The 20594-nt window shown below is 45.7% G+C and overlaps 1 protein-coding gene across 2 annotated transcripts in view; it reads right to left on the reverse strand.

Moving 5' to 3' along the window:
* The window catches only part of CALCOCO1 (calcium binding and coiled-coil domain 1), a 32092-nt gene that overhangs the window by 5410 nt on the left and 6088 nt on the right, over positions 1-20594 (reverse strand). For both annotated transcript variants that reach the window (XM_020784591.3, XM_020784592.3), the window contains exons 2-14: positions 16407-16561; positions 15134-15239; positions 14249-14448; positions 12773-12931; positions 11967-12115; positions 9128-9218; positions 8840-8995; positions 6986-7240; positions 6032-6157; positions 3898-3993; positions 3375-3486; positions 1772-1986; positions 1310-1416 (exon numbers count right to left, since the gene is read on the reverse strand). In XM_020784591.3, coding sequence (XP_020640250.2) covers positions 1310-1416; positions 1772-1986; positions 3375-3486; positions 3898-3993; positions 6032-6157; positions 6986-7240; positions 8840-8995; positions 9128-9218; positions 11967-12115; positions 12773-12931; positions 14249-14448; positions 15134-15239; positions 16407-16547 — 1913 coding nt within the window. In that variant the 5' untranslated portion in view covers positions 16548-16561. The remainder of the gene's footprint in view (positions 1-1309; positions 1417-1771; positions 1987-3374; positions 3487-3897; positions 3994-6031; positions 6158-6985; positions 7241-8839; positions 8996-9127; positions 9219-11966; positions 12116-12772; positions 12932-14248; positions 14449-15133; positions 15240-16406; positions 16562-20594) is intronic.

Raw genomic sequence — 20594 nt, forward strand, 5'->3', positions numbered from 1 at the left:
CCAGCCTTGGAGTGCTCACCCCCCCCGCCTTCGAGGTAATTGGTTCCATTGTTGTACTGCTTTAACAGTTAAGAAGTTTTGCCTGATGCCTTGGCTTCGCTGTGCCAAAGCAAAATGGGGGTCTGAAGGACTGTACCTAAGACAGGCAAGGCACAAGACTTCGGGAGATGTGATGCAAAGATCTGTGGACCACCAAGTCAAGTGTGGGACAAGGCAGGGATCAGTGAAATGGGGACTGGATCGCAGGGGATGTGCTTTCCTCTCTTGCGTTATACATGGTTCAAGCAACCAAAGGTCATCTTCTTCTGAAAAAGACCTTGCTAATCTACAGAGCCCTCAGAACAAGGGCTGGCTGAGCTCAGATCCTAGGGAGATGGGGCAAAGCAAGGGCCAGGGTGGTGGTGGGGAAGAGGAAGCATGGGCCCAGGAAAGCAAGAGGGAAGAGGAGGACATGGAAGCAACAGGAGCCCAAGGGAGGAGAAGGGCTCCGAGAAGGGGAAGGCTCAAGGGAGAAGGAGGCATCAGAGACACAATGGAAATCAAGGAGAGAGACTGGATGGAGTGAAGAGGTACTTCTCCCTTGGAAGCAGGAATCCCATGCTACTGGAGATAGATATTTGAGGTACATTGTACGCATGATTTGTGCGTATACTATTCATAAATACAATGACTAAAATTAAGGAAAACATTTACAATCCTGCTCTTAGGAAATCCAAATTCTGTGCTTAGGAACATGCAAAAGCTGCAGCCTCATATATATGATGCAAAATGTACAGGCACCTCGTTTTTTGCATATGGGATCCTAGGCATGATTTATTCTAATCCGGCTATTCACAAGGACGGAAAGTTCCGTATGGGGTGTAAGCTTTGCTACCAACTGCTGGAGATTTTGTTTAGCCACCCCTTTGGTTTTCACTCAATATTGTTGCCTAAAAAGACTTTCAAAAGCTATCTTCCAAATCGCTGGAAGGACTAGATGCTAGCTTCTCTTCCCCTTCAATGGAATTAAAAGGTTTTCAGGAAAATCAAATTCCACTTTCTTGTTTCTACATTCCTCTGCACACAACACACACATCTAAGGGGGGGCAACTAATGAATAACCCATGGGGAAAGGTGAGAAAACCCTGTTGGACTCTAATTCTCATCAGCCCCGGCCAACCTATCCAGTGGTGAGGCATGATGGGAACTGTAGTTCAACAGCAGCCAAGGAAGGAGAGCACAGATGCTCAATCCCTGCCACAGAATCTTTCCACCTGCAAGGAGGAAAGGGTGCTAGAAAGCAAATCTGGGTCATCCCAGCTCTCGTCACCTGGCCACTTCGTAGAAGCCACTGCCCAGCTCTGGAAGCAGCAGGTTGGTTTCTTCCCCGCCACTCTGCACAGCCGCCATCAGCACCGCCTTCTCATCCTCCGCCTCCTAAATGCAAAAGAACAAGATGAGATCCAACCATGCTCCAAGGTGGTTCCTCTTTAGGTAACTCCACTCCAGCAGCTTGGCTGTTATTTCCCCCACGTGGAGTTCAGATGGCTTCAGCATAATTACAGCGTATGCAGAGGGTAGATCTAACGGCTAAAAGAGCTGAAACGAGACCTTTTGTTTCATTCCCCAGGCAGCTGCCTGGCCCCTGTTGAGAGCGAGCAAGCGAGCGCTGGCACAGATGGTCTTGACCAGCAAGCTGATTACTTGGATCTGAGCTTTAGGGAATCTGGTCAGGCCCTCGTTTTGTCCCCTGCATATGAGTGGTGTGTTCCTTTGTCTCCAGGAGCCTCACCGAGTCGGAGCTGGAATCCTCTGTCGGCTGTTTGATCTGGCTAGCGATGGGCGCTGGCTGGCTGATCACCACAGCACGAGCAGGTCCGCGGGCACAGGGCGGGGTGGTGGTGGCAGCCCGGTTGTCACACAGAGTGTAGGAGCCCAGCTTGGCAGGCAGGCGCATGTCCTCAGGGCATTCGTCCTCAGAGTCCGACAAGGGCGAATCCAGGCCACCTAAGAAAGGTTTGTGGGAGAGGTTGGAAGAAAGCACGAACAGGGCCAGGAGAGCAAGCAATTCTAGGGGAACAAGTGTAAGTGTCTAAAACAGAGAGAAAGAGGAACTAACTTTCAGTCATCTTGCAGAACTCCGTCGCAGTATAAAGTCAGACCTGACCTCTTCAAAGACAGAAGGAAAATTCCAGATGCCTAGCCACCCAGATCCCATTTTTTAAAAATGAAAGAAACCGGTTTGCTCCTCTGAAGGTTGTGGACTCTAGTTCCCATCACCCACAGACACATAGCTGAAGGGTAATGAGATTAACTGTTTATTAACATTTGGAAAGCCACAGCTTCTTCACTCCTGAATTAAATGATGGCACAGATCTGTCTTTCCGGTGGTGGTGGTGAGTGGGTTTGGGCCTAATGAGAAAGGAACTAGAAAGCTAAAGCTATTCCTTGCCTTCACTTCCTTGCTCTCAGATATGTCTCAATCCCAAGACTTTGCCCCCTGAATCAGTAGTGGGTCGAATTCCTCTCCACTTGATTCTCTTCTCTCCCACCCCTCTTTTTGCTTCCTCTTTGGCCCAAACTGAAGTGGATGACTTCTGAGTTTCATGCTATATAGTTATAACTTTTAGTTACAGTTAGAACTTTCATAGGGTCATTCCATAACACAGCTGTCGTTGTATATACGTTAAAAAAGAAAAAAGCCAGGGTTGGTGTGGAGACCCAGAAACACACACACACACACACACACACACACACACACACACACACACACACACACACACACACACACACACACACACACACACACACACACACACACACACACACACACACACACACACACACACACACACACACACCAACAACACTAACAAAACAAAAACAAAGGCCTTTTGCAGCCTTTCAAGGTCAGTTTCAGGGGAAGACATGCCTTCCCTTAAAACAACATGCCACAGATACCTATGTTGCATAGGTGACCGTGGAGTTGTTAGGGTGAGGGAGATGGGACAACTGCAAGCTATGCCGACAGTGCAAAGGCCAGAGATGATCTTTGCTGTGCGGTCACTCTGCTCCCCATCCTCAATCTCATTCATGGGTATTACTGTACACAGAAAGATCGGGGGGGGGGCTTGGGGGGCATCAAGAAGTCAGGGGAGCAGTCATGACCCACAAAGAAAGTTCCATCAACCACCACAGGACTCCATTTAATTTAGAAGAAGACCTGGGAAAAATGGACATGACTTCGTGAGGTGGCTTCATGGCTCCCCAAAATATTCCGGTGCTGAAAACAATTCCCACATTTTCCTCCGTGACACTGTTTCGGGGGGGGGAGGGGGAGGGGAGAGATTGTCAAAAGCGTAACTGGAGAGTGATGCGAGGTCAATGGGACTGACCAGTGGCTTCCTGTGGCCCATCCTCTTCATCCCCCAGAAGAGATTCACTCCATTTCTCATCAGCGACCTTCTCCAGGCGCTCTTCAAGGCGCCTCATATATACCAGCAGCTCCTGAAGGCAGGAAAGAGAGGAAAAGTCAGCATCAGCTCCTAGCAAAAATGTAGATGGCAGAACATGCCATTTTGGGCTCTGAGGGACCTCTTGCGTACTCAGAAGGTCCAGCTACTTACTTCCTGTCAGACCCCCCCCTCTGCAACACTTCCTTGGCACCATCCATGTTCTATGCTGAGACCCTGGTCACAGATCAAGGCTCAGGAACCCACAGATGCCATTTAATTATGAGTCCTGCCATTCCTGACGGTTGGCTAAGGAGTTGATGGGAGTGGGGAGTCCAAACAAGCCTTCGAAGGCCACCGCTTTTTCAGCCCTGTCAGGTCTACTGTTGCTTCCACCTTCTTAAGCTTGTCCCTGATCTCTATGGGTCCCTTTGGAATCCTACCCACAGCAAAGCATCACGCCCACCTGCTTTTCAGCCAGGAGCTGCTCTTTCTCTTTCTGGGCAACCTGCAGGGCAGCCCGCAGCTCACGTAACTCTCGACGACCCTCCGAGACCTGCACCTAATGGGGCAAAAGCAAACATTTGCACAAGCCAGAATATTAAAGCAACGTGTGGAGGGGATATTTAACATAGTCCCCTATGAAGCCCAATATTAAACTCTCACGTTCCCTTTTTTTTTTAATATAATTTTTTAATTTTATTTTCAAAACTATTGGGTAATGGGGAAGGAATACAAAAGGCAAAGGGCAGTGGGGGGGAATGGAAAAAGGGTTTTGAGAATAAGAAAACATCAAATGCATAATCATTCAATCTTACATATCAAGTATATAAACATCTAATCTATTCATGTTCCAATGAAGGTTCATCTTTCTTCTTTTTCTTCTTCTTCTTTTGACTATTTTGTCTATGTATTAACCTCTTTAGCTTTCAACTTATACGTGTAATTCAGCTTAAATCTATGTTATTCCCACAGCATCAGAACACCAAGGCCAATTGTGAAATATATCCCCTCTTTCACCCTCCTTTTTTCTTGAGAATACACTCAGCAGACCCAAAATAATATAAATCCTGCTCTCCCCTCCCCTTTCCTCCCTGTGCTTGTTTTGTTTCTGCGACTCTTTTTTCTTCCATATTTTAAAAGGGGAAACAATATCATTCAAAGTTTGCTTTTCAACCTCAATTTCCTTATCTGCTATCGCTACATCTCTTACTGGGTGGTCCTCCATCCCTTGTATATTATCTGATATCTTCATCAATACAACCGGTTCTGAGATCTCTTTTTGGTGTAATTTAACGTCTGCTACCTTCCCTCCCCTTAGAGCCTCCAATCACGTCTTCCATCTGGTCAATATAATAATTTACCTGCATGAATTTTTGCAACAGTGATATCTGAAAAGAGGTTTTCCAGTCTAGCCACCGATCTGTAATTTTCTCAGGGGGAGGTTCCATTTTCTGTTTCCACTATTTCCACTATAGTGGAAACTCTCACATTCCCTGAAGGGAAACCATTTTCACCATCTGGCAAAATCTCTCCCAGTTCTAAGGGACCAGTTTCCCCCTGTATCAGGGATGGAAAACTGGGCTGGCCTCCTAGAAAATGATCAGGGATGGTGGAAACTGTAATCCACATTGACCTATATGGCAGAAGCCTCTATTGACCATCCTCAAACTCCTTTAGGTTCTGGAGGCGGGATCCACAACAGCACCCGTTCTTCTTCTCCCCCCCCCCCCGCCCTTATAAACTAGGTCAGCTAGCACTAACTCATTAAAGAAAAAAGAATATCAAAATAGGGCAAGGGTTCCAAAGCCTTGGGCCTCCAGATGTTCTTGGGCTTCAACTCCCAGAAATCCTGGCCATCACAGCTAGTGGTGAAGGTTTCTGGGAGTTGTAGTCCAAGAACATCTGGGTGTGTGTGCAAGGTTGGGAACCACAGGGCTAAAAGGGTATGGCAGCTATGTTCCAAAATAGGAAACTTTCCAATCTCCGTTATGGGATTAGAATGGAGCGGAGTGGCTGGAAATCCTGAATGGGAAACTCTCACACTGCAATATTTTATTGCAGCGACCGCCTGGTCTCCGCTAATATTGCACACAGAGCGTGAGGTCCCCATCCTTCATTCACAGGGCAGCTTCCTTCCCACACTTGCTGCTCTTCTTGAGATAAGATTACAGACGGGTAATGTTTGTCTTGGAAGCTGTCTAATGGCAGAAAATATGCTGAATGTTTAATAATATTAATATTAATATTAATATTAATATTAATATTAATATTAATATTAATATTAATATTAATATTAATATTAATAATAATAATAATAATAATAATAATAATAATAATAATAATAATAATAATAATAATAATAATAATAATAATAATAATAATAATAATAATAATAATAATAATAATAATAATAATAATATACACATCTGTCCCAGTTATCAGCTGGTAATATAAACAGGCCAGCCATCTCAGTGAGTCGTAGGGGATAGAGAGCAGGGAACCTTGGACCTGAAGAGACTAATTGTTTTGCCTGCCTGAGGAAATGGGATGCTCGGCCCACGCCCCACCCCAACCCCAACCCCAGCCGCCTAATTTACCAGGCTGGAGTCGCGTTCTTGGGCCAACTCCATACGCAAGACTTGCCGCTGTGCTCGCTCTTCTTGAAGGCTCTTCTCCAGGCGCAGCACCTCGGCGCTCAGCTTCAGGATCTTGTCCTTCTCCACCTGGCAACCACCACAGGGTAGGACTGAATGGTTCATGCAAGGCAGGAGATGAATCTCTCGCTCCATGCCTGCCCCCCCCCCAAAAAAAACATCCCAATGTAACTCATCATATCCAAACCTGAAAATCAGGAAGTGGATAAGAGGATAGGGCACACTCACGTTGGGGAGGAGGGTCTGCGCAGGACAGGGCGCAACTTTTAAAACATCCAGCAAATATTCAGAATTCAAATATTTAGAATTCAGACGAAAACAAGATTTCTACCTGTAAAATTTGTAATTATGTAACTTCCCTCCTGTCCCACCTTATTTCTACATTATGCTTAATCTGGTTTATAACAGGTGATCTGGCACAGGAAATGTCCATTCACATCTGTTCTTGTCACCGGAGGCTCAAAATATTGCCCAGGAAGTACACTTGCAGGAGTATATCAATCCATTAAAACACAGAATGATGAGTTTCTAAATTTAAAACTATGGCTTTAAAGGGGAAAAAACCAACAACCCTCAAGCGTTCAGTCTTGTCATCAAAATCCAAATATTCTTGCACAGACAAGAAGTGCTGACATCCATCATCCAAATGGGAAATGCACTCTTTCTGCATACCAAATTGATCTGAATTCCTACCCGCTCACGCTTTAATTCCATCTTTGCACAAAAGAAAATCAATGACGGCTGCAGCCTATGCTGCATTCATCTTGCCCTATCCACTGCACTAGACTTCCTTCCCACTAAAAGCCGAATATAGGACACACCTCGGTGAACGTGCTGGATTGGGGGGGGGGAGGATAGCTGTGGGCCTGGACATGAAAATGGGTATGTACCACGAACCTCCATGCTCTGCAGCAGAGTGGTCTTCTCCTTCCACCACTGGCCTTTCCCCTCTTTCCACTTGAGGGTCATATCAGCCAGTTTGATGTTGGTTTCGGCAGCCTCGAGGCGGCTCTTGTGCAGATCGGAGATGGTGCGGTCCCGGATGGAGGCCACGCTAGCCAACTCTTCCCCTAAGAGGGCCACCTTCTGCTGGCTGGCCGCCAGGATGTCCTGGGTGGAGCGCAGCTGCTCACACAAGGACTCCATCTGAGCCTGGAAAAAGAGAAGGAGGGAGGGGATGAATTTGGGGGGGGGGCAGCAAGAGAGAGGTCAGATGGGCTCATGGGAGAAGCTTGCCCACAAAGCATTATGGGAACTTCAGGAGGAGGGTGACTTTCACCCTCACCACCCACAATGTTTCATATGGTACCTAATCAAGGGATGGGGAAATCATTTGGTATATTTTGAGCGACTGGTAAAAGAAATACGTGACTTTTTAATTGTAACCATAAGGTTACAATTATTTTTAGTTCATTGTATTATTACTGGTAGCCATAACTGTCTTTTTGGGCCTCAGAATATCTTGGACTCTGTTACATCAGTCCCTACCAACCCACTCAGTGGGAAGAGAAGATGGGGGCTGCATCCCAGCAACGCCTGGAGAGCCACCTCAACCAAGTTTGGAAAATTACTCTAAAAAAAAGGAATCAGGTATGCTGAAAATTCTGAGGCCCAAAAAAGGCAGTTATGGCTACAAGTAATAATACAATGAACTAAAAATAATTGTAACCTTATGGTTACAATTAAAAAGTCACTTATTTCTTTACCAGTCTCTCAAAATATACCAAATGATTGCTGTTTTCAGTTACTTTTAAAAAAAGAAACACTTGAATGCTGTGAGCTATTGATCTCTGGTACAGAACACTCCATCCTTTTGTCTGCTTTGTCGTCACTTTAACGCCCATAACAAAATACGAATCAGCAATGTGAAACAGCCCATGAACCATATGATATTTTCCCTCCACTGTGTCATCAGACACAACTCATAAGCTCAGTTATAAGTTAAGTCACACCTGAACTACAAAGGAAAACTCATCACTGAGTTATCAATGTGATTTAACGAAGCCATTGGGAAAAAGAACTGTTTGCAAATAATGACTGGTTTGCTATTGGTTCCTCCCAACGTTTGCTGAACCTTTGCTGCCATCAGTCTCTCCCAAACGCAGGCCTGCAATCTGGCTTCTTTAACAGAGTCAAGAGTTAATGTTGTGGTTGCTGGTCACACATTCCTATAACTGCCAGGTTCTGGATTCAAATCCTCACTCAGCCACAAAACACTCTCAGGGAGGGGAAAATGGCAAACAACACATTGACCATCTTACACTTCAAAAACCCTATTAGATCGCTCATAAGTTGGATATGACCTGATGGCACTCAACAACAATCATTCTCCAGATGCTAAGGGGAGAGCTTTAGGGCAAAAGGCTGGAAGGGGAGAGGAGGAAAGAGAAATGAGAATGGGAAACTTCCTTTCTTGGAGCATCCTGAAGTCAACGCATCTTTGGAATAAACCCCTCAAATATTTTATTGATTGACTGATTGATTGATTGCATTTATATCTCGCCTATCTGGTCAAACAACCACAAATAATGTCAAAAGCTGCATGGCTGAAACAGATTCCATTTTTGGGGGGTGGGTGGGGGTGGGATCTGTGTCCTGATGAACGAAAAACAAAGTGGTGGGGAACACGTGGCCCCCGCTGATGCCCTAGCCAGCCCAGCTAAAAGTGAAGGATGCTGGGAGTCGTACTCCACGAAAACCTGGAGAGCCCTTCCTACATTCTTCCAAGGGCACTCGCAGCAAAGCACTTACGGTGCGGCGATTAGCGGCGGCCAGCTTCTGCTGCAGCTTGTTAATGTCCTCCTGCAGCACCAGAGTCTGTGAGACTTTCTCGCCGTGAAGGGTCTTGGCTTCCTGCAGGTCAGAGGCCAGGTGGCGGCTCTCCTCCTCGGAGGCTTGCAGCTTCACCTAAGGCACAGAAAAGAGGTGTCGGCAGCCAGTGGCTCCCCTTTCCTCCCCCACGGGGCTTTCCCTCCCTCCCACGTGTGCCTCCTTCTCTGAGTGTCTCCAGCAACCCCTTCCTCATCTCTCTCTCCTCACCTGGTATTGTTCTTTCTCAGCATTCTCTTCTCTGAGCTGAGTATGAATCTGCTCTTGTTCCCGGAGGAGGGACTTGACTGTATCCTTCACTCTGGTTGGAAAGGGAGAAAAAGCGTGGGTGTATAAAATCGAAACAACTAAAGGCCTGGGATCCAGACGCCCATTTCCTTTTCATCCCACTGAGTCCTACTACTAGAAATTGGCTTTGACCAGAGCACCTGCTTCGCTTTCCCCAGCAAAGGAGGTTTTCCCCCAGTAAAGGAGAACGCAAGGCCCACTCCTAAGACAACGTCCAGACTCACACTGCTAATTGAAAGTTGTATAAGAGAAATCATATCCGTCTTGGCAGCACTTTGCCATTCATTGAAGCAGATGCTGGTCGTGTTCTTGGCTGCACATGCAGGAATGCAAACGGCACCTCATTGAGGCGCCTCCAATTTGCCACCAAGACCTGTGTGACTGCCCTTACGCAGGTGTAAACCGTCAACAGAATTCTAGCCCGAGATAGGAAATACTATGGCATCTGCTAAGACACTGGCCTGAATCCAAAGGGTTAGTGCCCACTTGAGTAGGCCTATTCAATAAATGGTATTTGCATTAGGCAGTAATTCCTCACTCAACCAGTTGGATCAATGAGTCTACTCAAGTAGACCGATTGAAAACCCACTGAAAACCTGGCAACCTTTATCTATATATGGTACCAATCAAGTAAGGCAGAAGATCCTATAGGAAATAACATAGATTGCTGGTTTGTAATATTTTAGGATAATGAATTTACGTATGTTACGATATGAAACCAGCAGGTGTCTAGATAATTATAAGGTGGTAAAATGTATTGTATTATATCTTTAAAGTTGCTTTGTCATGTCATGGTTGCCATGAGATACATGGTTGATAAATAACATGAGAAGAATGTCAATAAAAATGATTAAAAATTAAAAGAAAGAAAGAAAAAATCCTCAAGGTTTTCAATAAAAAGCCAGCTCAAATTGGAAAAAAAAGGTAGGGTCTAACAACAGCTTTAAGCCATTAGAATTCAATTGTCAAGGAAAATTAATCTCCTGATGCTCAACCGTTATGAAATGCTTTCATGTCCATTTGTTGATTAAATTGTTTAACCATTCAGGCAAAAAAACTATTGCAAAAAACATGCACGTAAGGGCAATCAGGCAAGCTGTTTTGGCCTTTCCCAGGCTGCTGGTCGTGCACCTGAGCACCCAGCTAATTGAGTCGCTCTCTCTCTAACCAGGGGATGACCAGGTATGTGATGGACAGCCTAATAAACAGGCAGCATTGCTTATGTAACCACCTTTATGAGACCATGTAAAGCAGTAACATGTCTGTCTTCGGTGTTTAATAATCTAATAGAAATTCCAAGGCACAACCAGCTACAATAACAGTTAATCAACACTCAAACAAAAACAACTTAGCACTCGCTTTTAATAATTAAAATTACAAATTCTAAAGTTGTTCATGGAAACTTTTTAATGAATTAAGAGCAACAATAAACCGCTACCACCACCACCACCACCACTTCTAAATTCTGGCTTTGCAAAAATAGTTTCACTGGTTTCTGCGCAGAAGAATTATCTAATCTTACAGCAATAACATTGTATGAACCAGCCTAGCTTCTCTGGGTTGCATGCTTCAGAGGTGGAGAGATGCAATCAAGGTTAAGAATGGGGATCAGCAAAGTCCCTCTACTTCTTTTTCTTTAAAAAAAAGGGGATGTTCCTCAAAAAAAATAAATCCAAAATCCCTTGTATAGAAGTGGGAGGGATTTTGCAATGTTGTGGAATCATCCCCCACAGCATCCTTGCCTCCACCTCCCACACAAAATAAATTGCCATTGAAGGGCACAAAGGGAGGTGAATGGGATGTGTGGAAGTGGTATAGCTCTCCCATGGTTAACAGTACCACTCACTGTCGATTGTGTTTGAAACCTCCCACCCTGTCACTATAGGCATCCTTTGCATCCTTGGCCAGAGGCTGGACCAGGCTAAGCAGCCACCAGTCTCTTCCAGTAAGACAGACAAGTGGGGTCCATAACTCAGCTCTGAGTAGTGGGTGAGTCTGTCATTGTGGGTTGGAGGCAGGCAGGTTTAGGGACAGCATGTCACAATAATGCGTAGCCTCTCATGCTCTTAACACTCTGCTCCCCCAAAGTAATATGTTAATGTATATCTCACAAAAAGCTCCTCCCTCGTTTTCTAAATAATGAGGTCACTCACTGAATTAACAGGACTCTATAAATGACCCCAAGCATCCTTTAAAAAGCAATCAAAAAGTAATATGAAAGTGTTCAGTTGTTACAAACAAAAAATGAACACCGTTCCCACTCATTGCCCTGCTTTTGATATGGAGCAACGTGATGCTGCCATTATCCTCCAGAAGCAATAGGTTACAGCCAACACCGTGACATGTGACATGTCATATCCACACTCCAGATCTATTTTACCCTTGAGGGGGATGCAAGGCCAGCAGAAGACCTTTTTGCTGCCTGAGAAAAATGAAACAAAAGGGCAGCCCTTTCCCATTTCAAGGCTAAAAAATGGGTTTGGGGGAGGTCCCTGAGGATCCGCGTTTGGAAAAAACGTGTTGGCTATTACTGTATTGAGCTGTGGCGGGAAACCTGTAGCATTTCGGATGTTGCTGGGCTGCCCTTTGCATTTGCCCTAATCATCATGGGGACAGATAATGGGAGTTGTAGTTCAATGACATTGAAAGGGCCACCCCCTTCTCAATGCCTAATGTACAAGATAGGCCAGTTACAGACAGCCACGGAAGAGGGCTCCCGTCTACGATAGTCTGGGGGAGCCCTTCCAGCCACTGTCCTCACCTGTCGAGTTCTGTCTCCCTCTGCAGCATCTTCTCACCCATGGCCTGGATGTCGCCTTCCAGCTCCTGGATTCGGGCCAAGTGCTCCGTTTCTTGAAGGCTCAGGGTGTCTCTCTGTTTGGACACCTCCTTATAGGAATCTGACAATTCCTGGTTGGGGTGGGTGGGGAGACAAAGGAGTGAACACCGGCCTCAGCATTTAGCAGGGAAAACGGAACCTACTTGCACTTAATAAGTCTGACAACACAGGCTTGCAGCAGGAAATCTTGCCACTCTAAACATCTGTTTTGGCGAAAATCCAGAGCGTGAGAGAGCATGTGGGCGGACTACTCATCGCTATAACAGGGAAAGAGGATCCTGACCACCAGATCTTGCTTCAATTTTGCATTCAGAATCTGGAGGTTCCTTGGCATCAGAGGCAGGGATGGCTAAAGAGATTTTGTAGCCTGGGGCAAAGTCCAGGGTGGCAGCCCCTCCTGTTTCTGAGGTACAAGGACAGAACAGACTGGTGCCTGAATCTTTCTTCAACATGCTGCCCACAGGACAGCCTCCTCCACTGCCCTGAAAGATGGCAGGCTGACTGTTCTCTCCTCTAACATCATGCTGCCACCTCCCGAAATTTGCAGTCTGAGGCACATTGAGAGGTCAAGCCCTCATCGGAGCCATGCCTAATGAAGACATCCATGATTCTGGAGGGGGTCCCACCCAAGGCAGGAGAACACGGGGCCTAATCACCCCATGTTGCTTTAGAAAGGATGTGGCCTAGAAGACCTCAGTTTCTCCCAGCTCTCCTGCGTTCCTGCTTGCCTTGTACTGTGCAGCCAGCTTGGTGTGGTCGTCCCGCAGAGAGCTCAGCACAGCTTCCAGCTCCGCCACGCGGCTCCGCAGCTCTTGAACCTCATCCTTCAAGCGGCAGGACTCCCGCAAGAGGGCTCCTTGCTCCTGACGGCTCTCCTCCAGCTGAGTCTGGGGGGGGGGGGGAGGGTGCGGTAGGAATGAGATGCCAAACAGCAGCCAGGAGAAGACATGCCAAATGCATTCGCCAAATGGGCTTACACATTTCGCCTGCGCGCACGCACGCACGCACGCACGCACACACACACACACACACACACACACACACACACACACACACAGAGTCTAGATGTTGCCATCCCGGATGTGAGATTCAGAGTTTATTCAAAAGAAAAAGCATTATGATACAACTCTTATGTTGTTTTTTTTTTACCTCAGAGATGTCCCCCAAATTTTACTGAACCACCACCACCACCATCCTGCCATGAAAAAACTAGCACATGAAGGAGAAAGGGTTCCTCCTGGTCTTCTGTCAGAAATCTTAGCTGTCCACATGAGGGAGGACTGTGTCCCTCATGTGGTACAGTTTGGGAAGGACAAGACCTGAGGAAGACGTGGGGAAAGCACGGTCTCAGGCCAGATCAGAGCTTTGGCACATTATTCACTTGGACTATTTCGAATCCCTTGGCCAGTGTAGCCAATGGGAGTTGTAGTCCAAAGGAAGAGATGTTATGAAGCTGTGTCCCAGATGCTGTCGGCCCTGGTGTTATTGGATTGCAAATCTCAGGAAGGAAGTTGCAGTTGGCTAGCCCGACTCTGGAATTAGTAGCCAGCCTAAGGCTGCCCAGGGACATTTGTGATTCTGTTGTAACTAAATGCTACAGAGTGAAAGCCCTGGGACTTTCTACAGCAAAGGGTGGATGAGGTCAGTTGCAGTGGGGGCAGGAGACGCTTTCTGAACAACAGCATATTGTTGTGAGCCATCTCTGCTGAATTGGCCATTTAGATCCCGTTACCTCCCAATGGAGATGAACCCTGCTAGAACTGGGTTTGTTGGTACAGCTGAACACAGCTATCTGAAGGTTTGGACCTTCCTTATGGGCAGGGAGTGGCTATGGGAAGGAGTCCCCACACTTCAAAACTAACTGTTTCACCATGATGTGAACCTGGAACTAACGAAAAAGTGGGGCACAGGGCATGATAACTGACATTGAAGAAAGGGAACAAGAATAAAGAGGTACAAGGGAGGATGCTTTGCAGTTGCCACAAGTCAGGAATCAGAGATGATGGGCGTTGTTCACCTGCAACCTCTGCATGCTCACACGTTCCCCATTTGCTCTGAACCCTTCTTTCCCTCCTCACTTAGTCCAGCATCTTGTTCAAATGATGCAAGACATCTTTGCTTTAATAGCCACAGAGGTAGAGCATTGGTGGTTGAATTGTCTGTCTTAGAATGAGGCTCCTGGGCCATATATAAAAGTGCATTACCTCTAGCAGAGTGGCCTTGGGAACCACCAGCAACATATCGGTGCCTCCGCCATCATCGCCGGCCTCCTCTAGGGTGACCAGCTCATCCATGGGGCGTGGCTCGCTGAACTGGAAAGGGGAGCTTTGGCCACGCACCTCCCCACGGCGATCCACATAGCGGAACTGATATTGCTGGGGCCCTGGTTTAGGCAGGTAGCTGGCTGGAAAGAGGACAAAGGTACTTCTTGAATTATCTTACCGCATTTTGTACAGACCACAATCAATAAAGGCTATGCTTCAGGTAATCTGCTAGGCTTCAGACAACTTGGTATGGTCATCCCCTCTGCACCAAGCTTTTGTTCAATGTTAAACTTTCGTCCTTTTTTTACCGATTGAAGTCAATAGCATCAGTTTTAATGCTATCGAAAATTAATTTTGCTAACATCAGCTGGCATTATTTTTATTTTTGTTAATTCTCTGAACTTTTTTTTAAAAATAAGAGGTTATGATTTTCTTAAACAAAAGGAAATCAGACTATAACATTTTAAAATGATAAAGCAATTAAAGCTATCACTTTTGCAGTGGCCAAAATGCCCAGGTGCGTTCTGCAACATCTGAGCAACTCAACCAATGACTGTGAGAAGAACTGTTTAAAAATAAAGAAAAAGCCAGATTCTGCCCCCGAATATAGCACATTATATGGGTATGTCTGTGTGTGGTGGAGTCTGGGCTTTGAAGGCAGGCCACACATTTTGCTCAAATTGAAGAAAACCACAGCAGATCCCATGTTTCTTCCTCTTTGTGTTTTCCTTCCCAGTCTTGAATCACCTTCCCCACTGTTTCAGCATATTTAAGCTAAGGCCCTCCACTTAGTCCACAATGAACCCTGTAAAATAAAACACCCACCTTGGAACTGAACACTACAGTGAAAGAAGGCCCTTGCAGAAGGTCCACCATCTGGCACCAAGCACCATACAAAGGTGTGATAATCACGCACTGAAGAGGCTTCCACCTAGAAAGGGAACATGGAGAGATGAGAGCCCAGGTTGATCACACGAGGTAACAATAGAGGCAATGCCTTTTTAAATGACAAAAAGAGAGAGGCATCATTCTCTCACTTAACCAAAAAAAACACAAACTACCCTGCAGTTAGAAAACTAGTACAGTGGTGCCTCATTTAGCGATTGCCTCGTTTAACGATGTATTTGCTTAGCGATGAGGTTTTTGGAGCGATTTTGCACTCCGTTTAACGATGTTTCCTATGGGGAAAATTCGCATAGCGATGTTTGGGACCTTGCCTCGCTTAGCGATGACAGTTTCAGGTCCCCTGTTTTGCTTAGCGATGTTTCATTTTCGTAATTTTTAAAGTGTCTTAAAAGGTTCAAAAACGGTTTTGAATGTTTGGGATCGTTAGTGCACCTTCTAAAACATGTGCTAACTTAATTTGGCTTTGTTCTGACTCTTAGTTAATTTTTGGTGAATTGTTTTTCCCCATTGAAATGCACTGAACCAGATTTTGACAGCTGTCAAACGGGCACTTCAATGCTTTCCAATGGGGGAGAAAAAAATTCACCAAAAATTAACGAAGAGTCAGGACAAAGTCAAATTAAGTTTGCACACGTTTTAGAAGGTGCACTAACGATCCCAAGCACTTAAAACTGTTTTTGAACCTTTTAAGACACACTTAAAATTGCAAAAACGGACATCGCAAAACCACTGAAATGCATTGAATATTGTTTCCTATGGCCATTTTCACTTAAGGACGGTTTTCAATGCATCTCTATGGGAAAACGTGTTTCGCTTAGTGATGTTTTCCCATAGCGATGTTTTTTTTTGGAACCAATTAACATCATTAAGCGAGGCACCACTGTACATCAAGGAGGAAAATTCCACTCAGCCTTGATGTGTTTATTCTCTACTTGCAGGGAGTGAGCTGTGAGATTCTGGGAGCTGCAGTCCAAAAAAGAGAAAGCAACGTTTCCTATCGCTGTAATCAACACACTTGCACTGCTGGGTACTGTCAGGATTGTGAGTGACAGAAATTATAGTAGAACGTAATGAATTCTCCTTTCCCCCAAAGCATGCAAGTGCTTTGGGCAAACCCCCACCACCCAGGGGCCCAACATTCCTAGAGGACTCCCCCCAAAACACCTCCAGCATTTCCCCCCAGTTCCAATACCTTAAAGATCCCAATCCAATCTCTAGCCGATGGCTTCAGGCCAGCTGGGAGGGTGTAGTGACACTCCACCTTGGTGTGGGGCACATAGCTTGGAGCTACATTTAGGAAAGTCACAAGAGAGTGGGAAGGTGCCTCTTCCATCTCGGTAGCAGGGGCTGCATAAGACAAAGAAGGAGGGGGGGGGAGTCACAGGAGCAAGGAAGAACTGCAGGAAGGGCCTGGAAATGAACGCTCGGCGGGCATGGAGCTTGTCAATGCAAAGGCCGGCTCTGCTGTTGAGAGGAGCTGGAAGTTGCTATCATTGGGCAAGCAGAGCTTGGAACATCTGCCTGAGACCCACACAAGACTGCCTGTGATTTGCACCCCTGTGCCCCAATGGGGAAGTGCCACAGCTGAGCACATGACCTGCAGGCAGAAGGTTCCATCGCCCATGCCACAGGATTCATAGAGTTGTACTCCAAAATGAGAGAGAGAAACATTTCCAAGCTCTGATCACTCCTCACCACTTTCACTTCAAAGGAGCTTCAGAGCTGGGAAGAGCATTTCTATGCCTGCACACCTAGAGAATCTCTGCCCATCACAACAGATCAGCCTTCCCCAAGCTGGTACCACTTCAGATAGGCTGGGCAGCTCCAAATATTCCCAGCACAGGATGACAGAAGATATGGCCCAATGTACCTAGATGAACACAGATTTGAGGGTGTATGTGTAGACAATAGCAGGATAAATGCCACAGTGGGTCAGATTCTGTGCAAGGCAAGTCCGTATGTACGTCAGAGGAAGGCAGAGCCGTTATATGCCATCATCTCACAGCTGGGTTATGGAAACCTTGGTAGGGCTTTCAATATACACAAGATACTTAAGAAGTGGCTTTACCAGTTCCTCTATCTTTCTGAGTTTCCATGGCTAAGAAAGGATGTGAACCCCAATTCTCAGTCAGTCACTCTATCCGCTACCCCAAACCAGCTCCCAGAAACTTGTGCTAAACAGACTGTGCCAGAAAAAGTTGAAATTACAAACTCTGAAAGGTTGTGTTACGGACATGTGGGTACTTCTGATCATTTCTGCAGAAATGATTCCATTTCCGCGAGGCACAGCTGTGGTGTGGGCATTGGGGACATGCCCATGGCAACCACCCCATGCAGCTGAGTCTTGGACACACCGTGCTGTTCCCACCGACCAGAGTAATGCCTTCAACATTTCACAAGACGTCACCAATGAATGTGCAAATTCTCGTTGTCCTCCTCTCCAATGCGAAACCCAACCTCAGTACAGGCAGCTCCTCCCAGCCACCTGCTGCCACCCTTGCTCTACTTCTTTTTTCTTCTCTCTTCCTCACTGTTGACATCTAAACAGGAAGCCCCTTCAGATACAGACTTGTCTTTTGGGGAAAGGGGCACTTATGTGGGTAAGGAAGAGGCCTACTCAACCAAAGCTGACACCAAAACTTCTTAATACCTTGGAAAAAGTCTACAGACTCCCCCAGACAGCATGGACATGAAGGGTGGGGGATATGGGGATGTTGCAGTCCCTCAAAAGTAACTTCTCCAAGTTCCAAAAGTAGTTAAATTCAACGGCCCTATTTTGATGTTCATATTTTGGTAGTATTACTGTAGGATACATACAGTGCTAGGACCTCATCCTATTTTAATCACCCAGCCAGCCACTTCTGCGGATCAAAGAAAGCCTATACAAACCTACTTCCTTCAGTCCAAACCCAACAGTACAGGTTTCTGGGTGCAGAATGCCTGGAAACTTTGGAACGAATTGCTGCCTTTGAGCAGATGCACATAAGCAGTGTGCAGGCACAGACGGACAAGAGGAGTTGTCGATAAAGACATGTAGAAGAATGACAAAGGACCCTGCAATCTTTTACAGCTTCTATTTCTCCAGCCAAGAGAGCTGGTAAATTATTCATTATTACAATGGTTTACTTTACATGGCATCAACAGCTTAAAGGACACACGCCACAATGTGGGAATATATTTTTAAAGCCACATCTCTGCCCCAAGTCCATTACGTTCTACAGAAGAGGGGTGGGTTAGGTGTGGCCCTCCAGCTGCTCTTGGATTATAAATCCCAGCATCCTTAGCCCATGTGTCAAAGGTGAGGAGCCATGGATGTTGCAGTCCATCAACATCTGGACGGCCACCCCTCTCCTCCCCCCATCCCTGTGTAAGCGTAGGAAAAGATAATTAAGGGAGAGGAGAAGCAAGAAGAAGAAAGCTAGGGGTGAATATGATCTATTACTTTTGCATAGGAGGTCTTCCCCCAGCGATTTCCAGTTGGTTGGCTAAATTAAATCTGCTGCGGCAAAACCTACAGTCCCCCTGCACATCAAAGATGAACACATTTTATTTGGCATAACCTTTCAAAGATTGCAGTTTCCTTCAGATGCATCTGATGAAGTGGGCTACACATCACAAAAGGTTACATCAAATAAAACAGGCTTCTCTTTAAGGCGTCCAAGTCTCTTTACTGTTTTTATTTCAATAGGAGGAGAGCTCAACCAGCTGCAGAAGGGATAGCATTGGGAGGCTGGATGTGAAAGAGAGAATAAGGTGATAGGGGGCAGGCATCCTGGATGACGTTAAAGAGATGGTGAGATTCTGTAGAACCCCCAGCAGCCTCTGGACTCTGCAGCTATTTTTTTTATAAAGACAGTATCACAAAGGTACACCAACATTACTTTGGTATTTTGGTGGGTATGCGAAAAGGAACAAGCTCTCGCCTCATTCTAACAGCAAGCCTCTCTGTAATGCAAAGTCCTGGAGGGAAATCAGGTCTGCTACACCCAGACCGGTTTGCCACCTAATTAGTGGCAAACTGATGCCACGAGGGTTATGTGCAATCATTTATTTCTCTAGCATGTTCAATTCAATGGCAGAAATCTACAACTAAGTCACAACTAGAGTAGGCCCACTGAAGGCATAGAACTTACAAAGGTGTTGACTCTCCAAATCCCCATTGATACAATGGCCTTACTGTACAGTGGTGCCCACTAGACGATTACCCTGCAAAACGGGTAATCTGCAGGACGATGACTTTTTGGGTTTTTCCTATGGAGGATTTCTCTGGACGATGATTTGTTCCGTGCTTCGCAGAACGTTTTTCGCAAGACAATTTTTACAGCTGATTGGCACTTCCGTTTATCGCAGGACAGCGATTTTACAGCTGATTGGCGCTTCGCAAAGTGGCTTCCCTATGGGTGATTTTCCCTGGACGATTACGATTTTCCCCCATTGGAACGCATTAAATGGATTTCAATGCATTCTAATGGGGAAATGTTTTTTGCAAGACGATGTTTTTGCAAAACAGCAATTTCAATGGAACGAATTAACATCGTCTTGCCGGGCACCACTGTATTTGTGATGTACAAATTAATTCAGCCCATAGTACTTCCGTTCGACTCAGTTCTCTCTTGTGGTAATGCAGAGAATGGCCGATTTTACCTTTAAGCCTTGTTATGAAAAGATGGGTCTGGTAGTTGTGAAGGAAAATAACAGATTACAACATAATTATTACATTTGTTAATGACTTAAAAGTCTTGCCTGAAAATTTAATCCATTGATATGAGTGTCCAGCATGTGTATATATTTTACCTCAGCTGTTTCCCTCTGGATTTTTGTTTTCTTTTGAGAGAGATCCTACCCACCCCCAACCATATAGCAAGTTTTATTGTGGAACAAACTGACTTGAATCAGGAACTTCTGTCCACCTTTTCCACATTGTACTGCACTGTGGCAGCTGACTAGTGAGTAATATGTGTATGATGGAAGAACTTGGCTATAATGAAATTGGATGTTATGTTTTGTCAAAGATTAGAGATGATCCTGGGTGGACTCTTTCACTGGTACATTCCATGATGTCCTGCTTTCCCTTTCATGCAGCCCTATCTATTTTTGCTTGTTTTCAAAAAGGAGACCTTGGTCTTAAAGGTCACCAATACTGCCATGGGACCCAGCCAACAGAGGCAAAACCAAAAAAATTAAGTTAGATATGGTTAAAAAGGTAAAGGTTCCCCTTGACATTTAGTCCAGTCGTGTCCGACTCTAGGGGGCTGTGCTCATCCCCGTCTCCAAGCCGTAGAGCCAGTATTTGTCCGTAGATAGCTTCCGTGGTCACATGGCCAGCGCGACTAGACACGGAATGCCATTACCTTTCCACCGAGGTGGTCCCTATTTATCT

This window comes from Pogona vitticeps, chromosome 2, assembly GCF_051106095.1.
Source record: "Pogona vitticeps strain Pit_001003342236 chromosome 2, PviZW2.1, whole genome shotgun sequence".
In the NCBI taxonomy this organism is placed as follows: domain Eukaryota; kingdom Metazoa; phylum Chordata; class Lepidosauria; order Squamata; family Agamidae; genus Pogona; species Pogona vitticeps.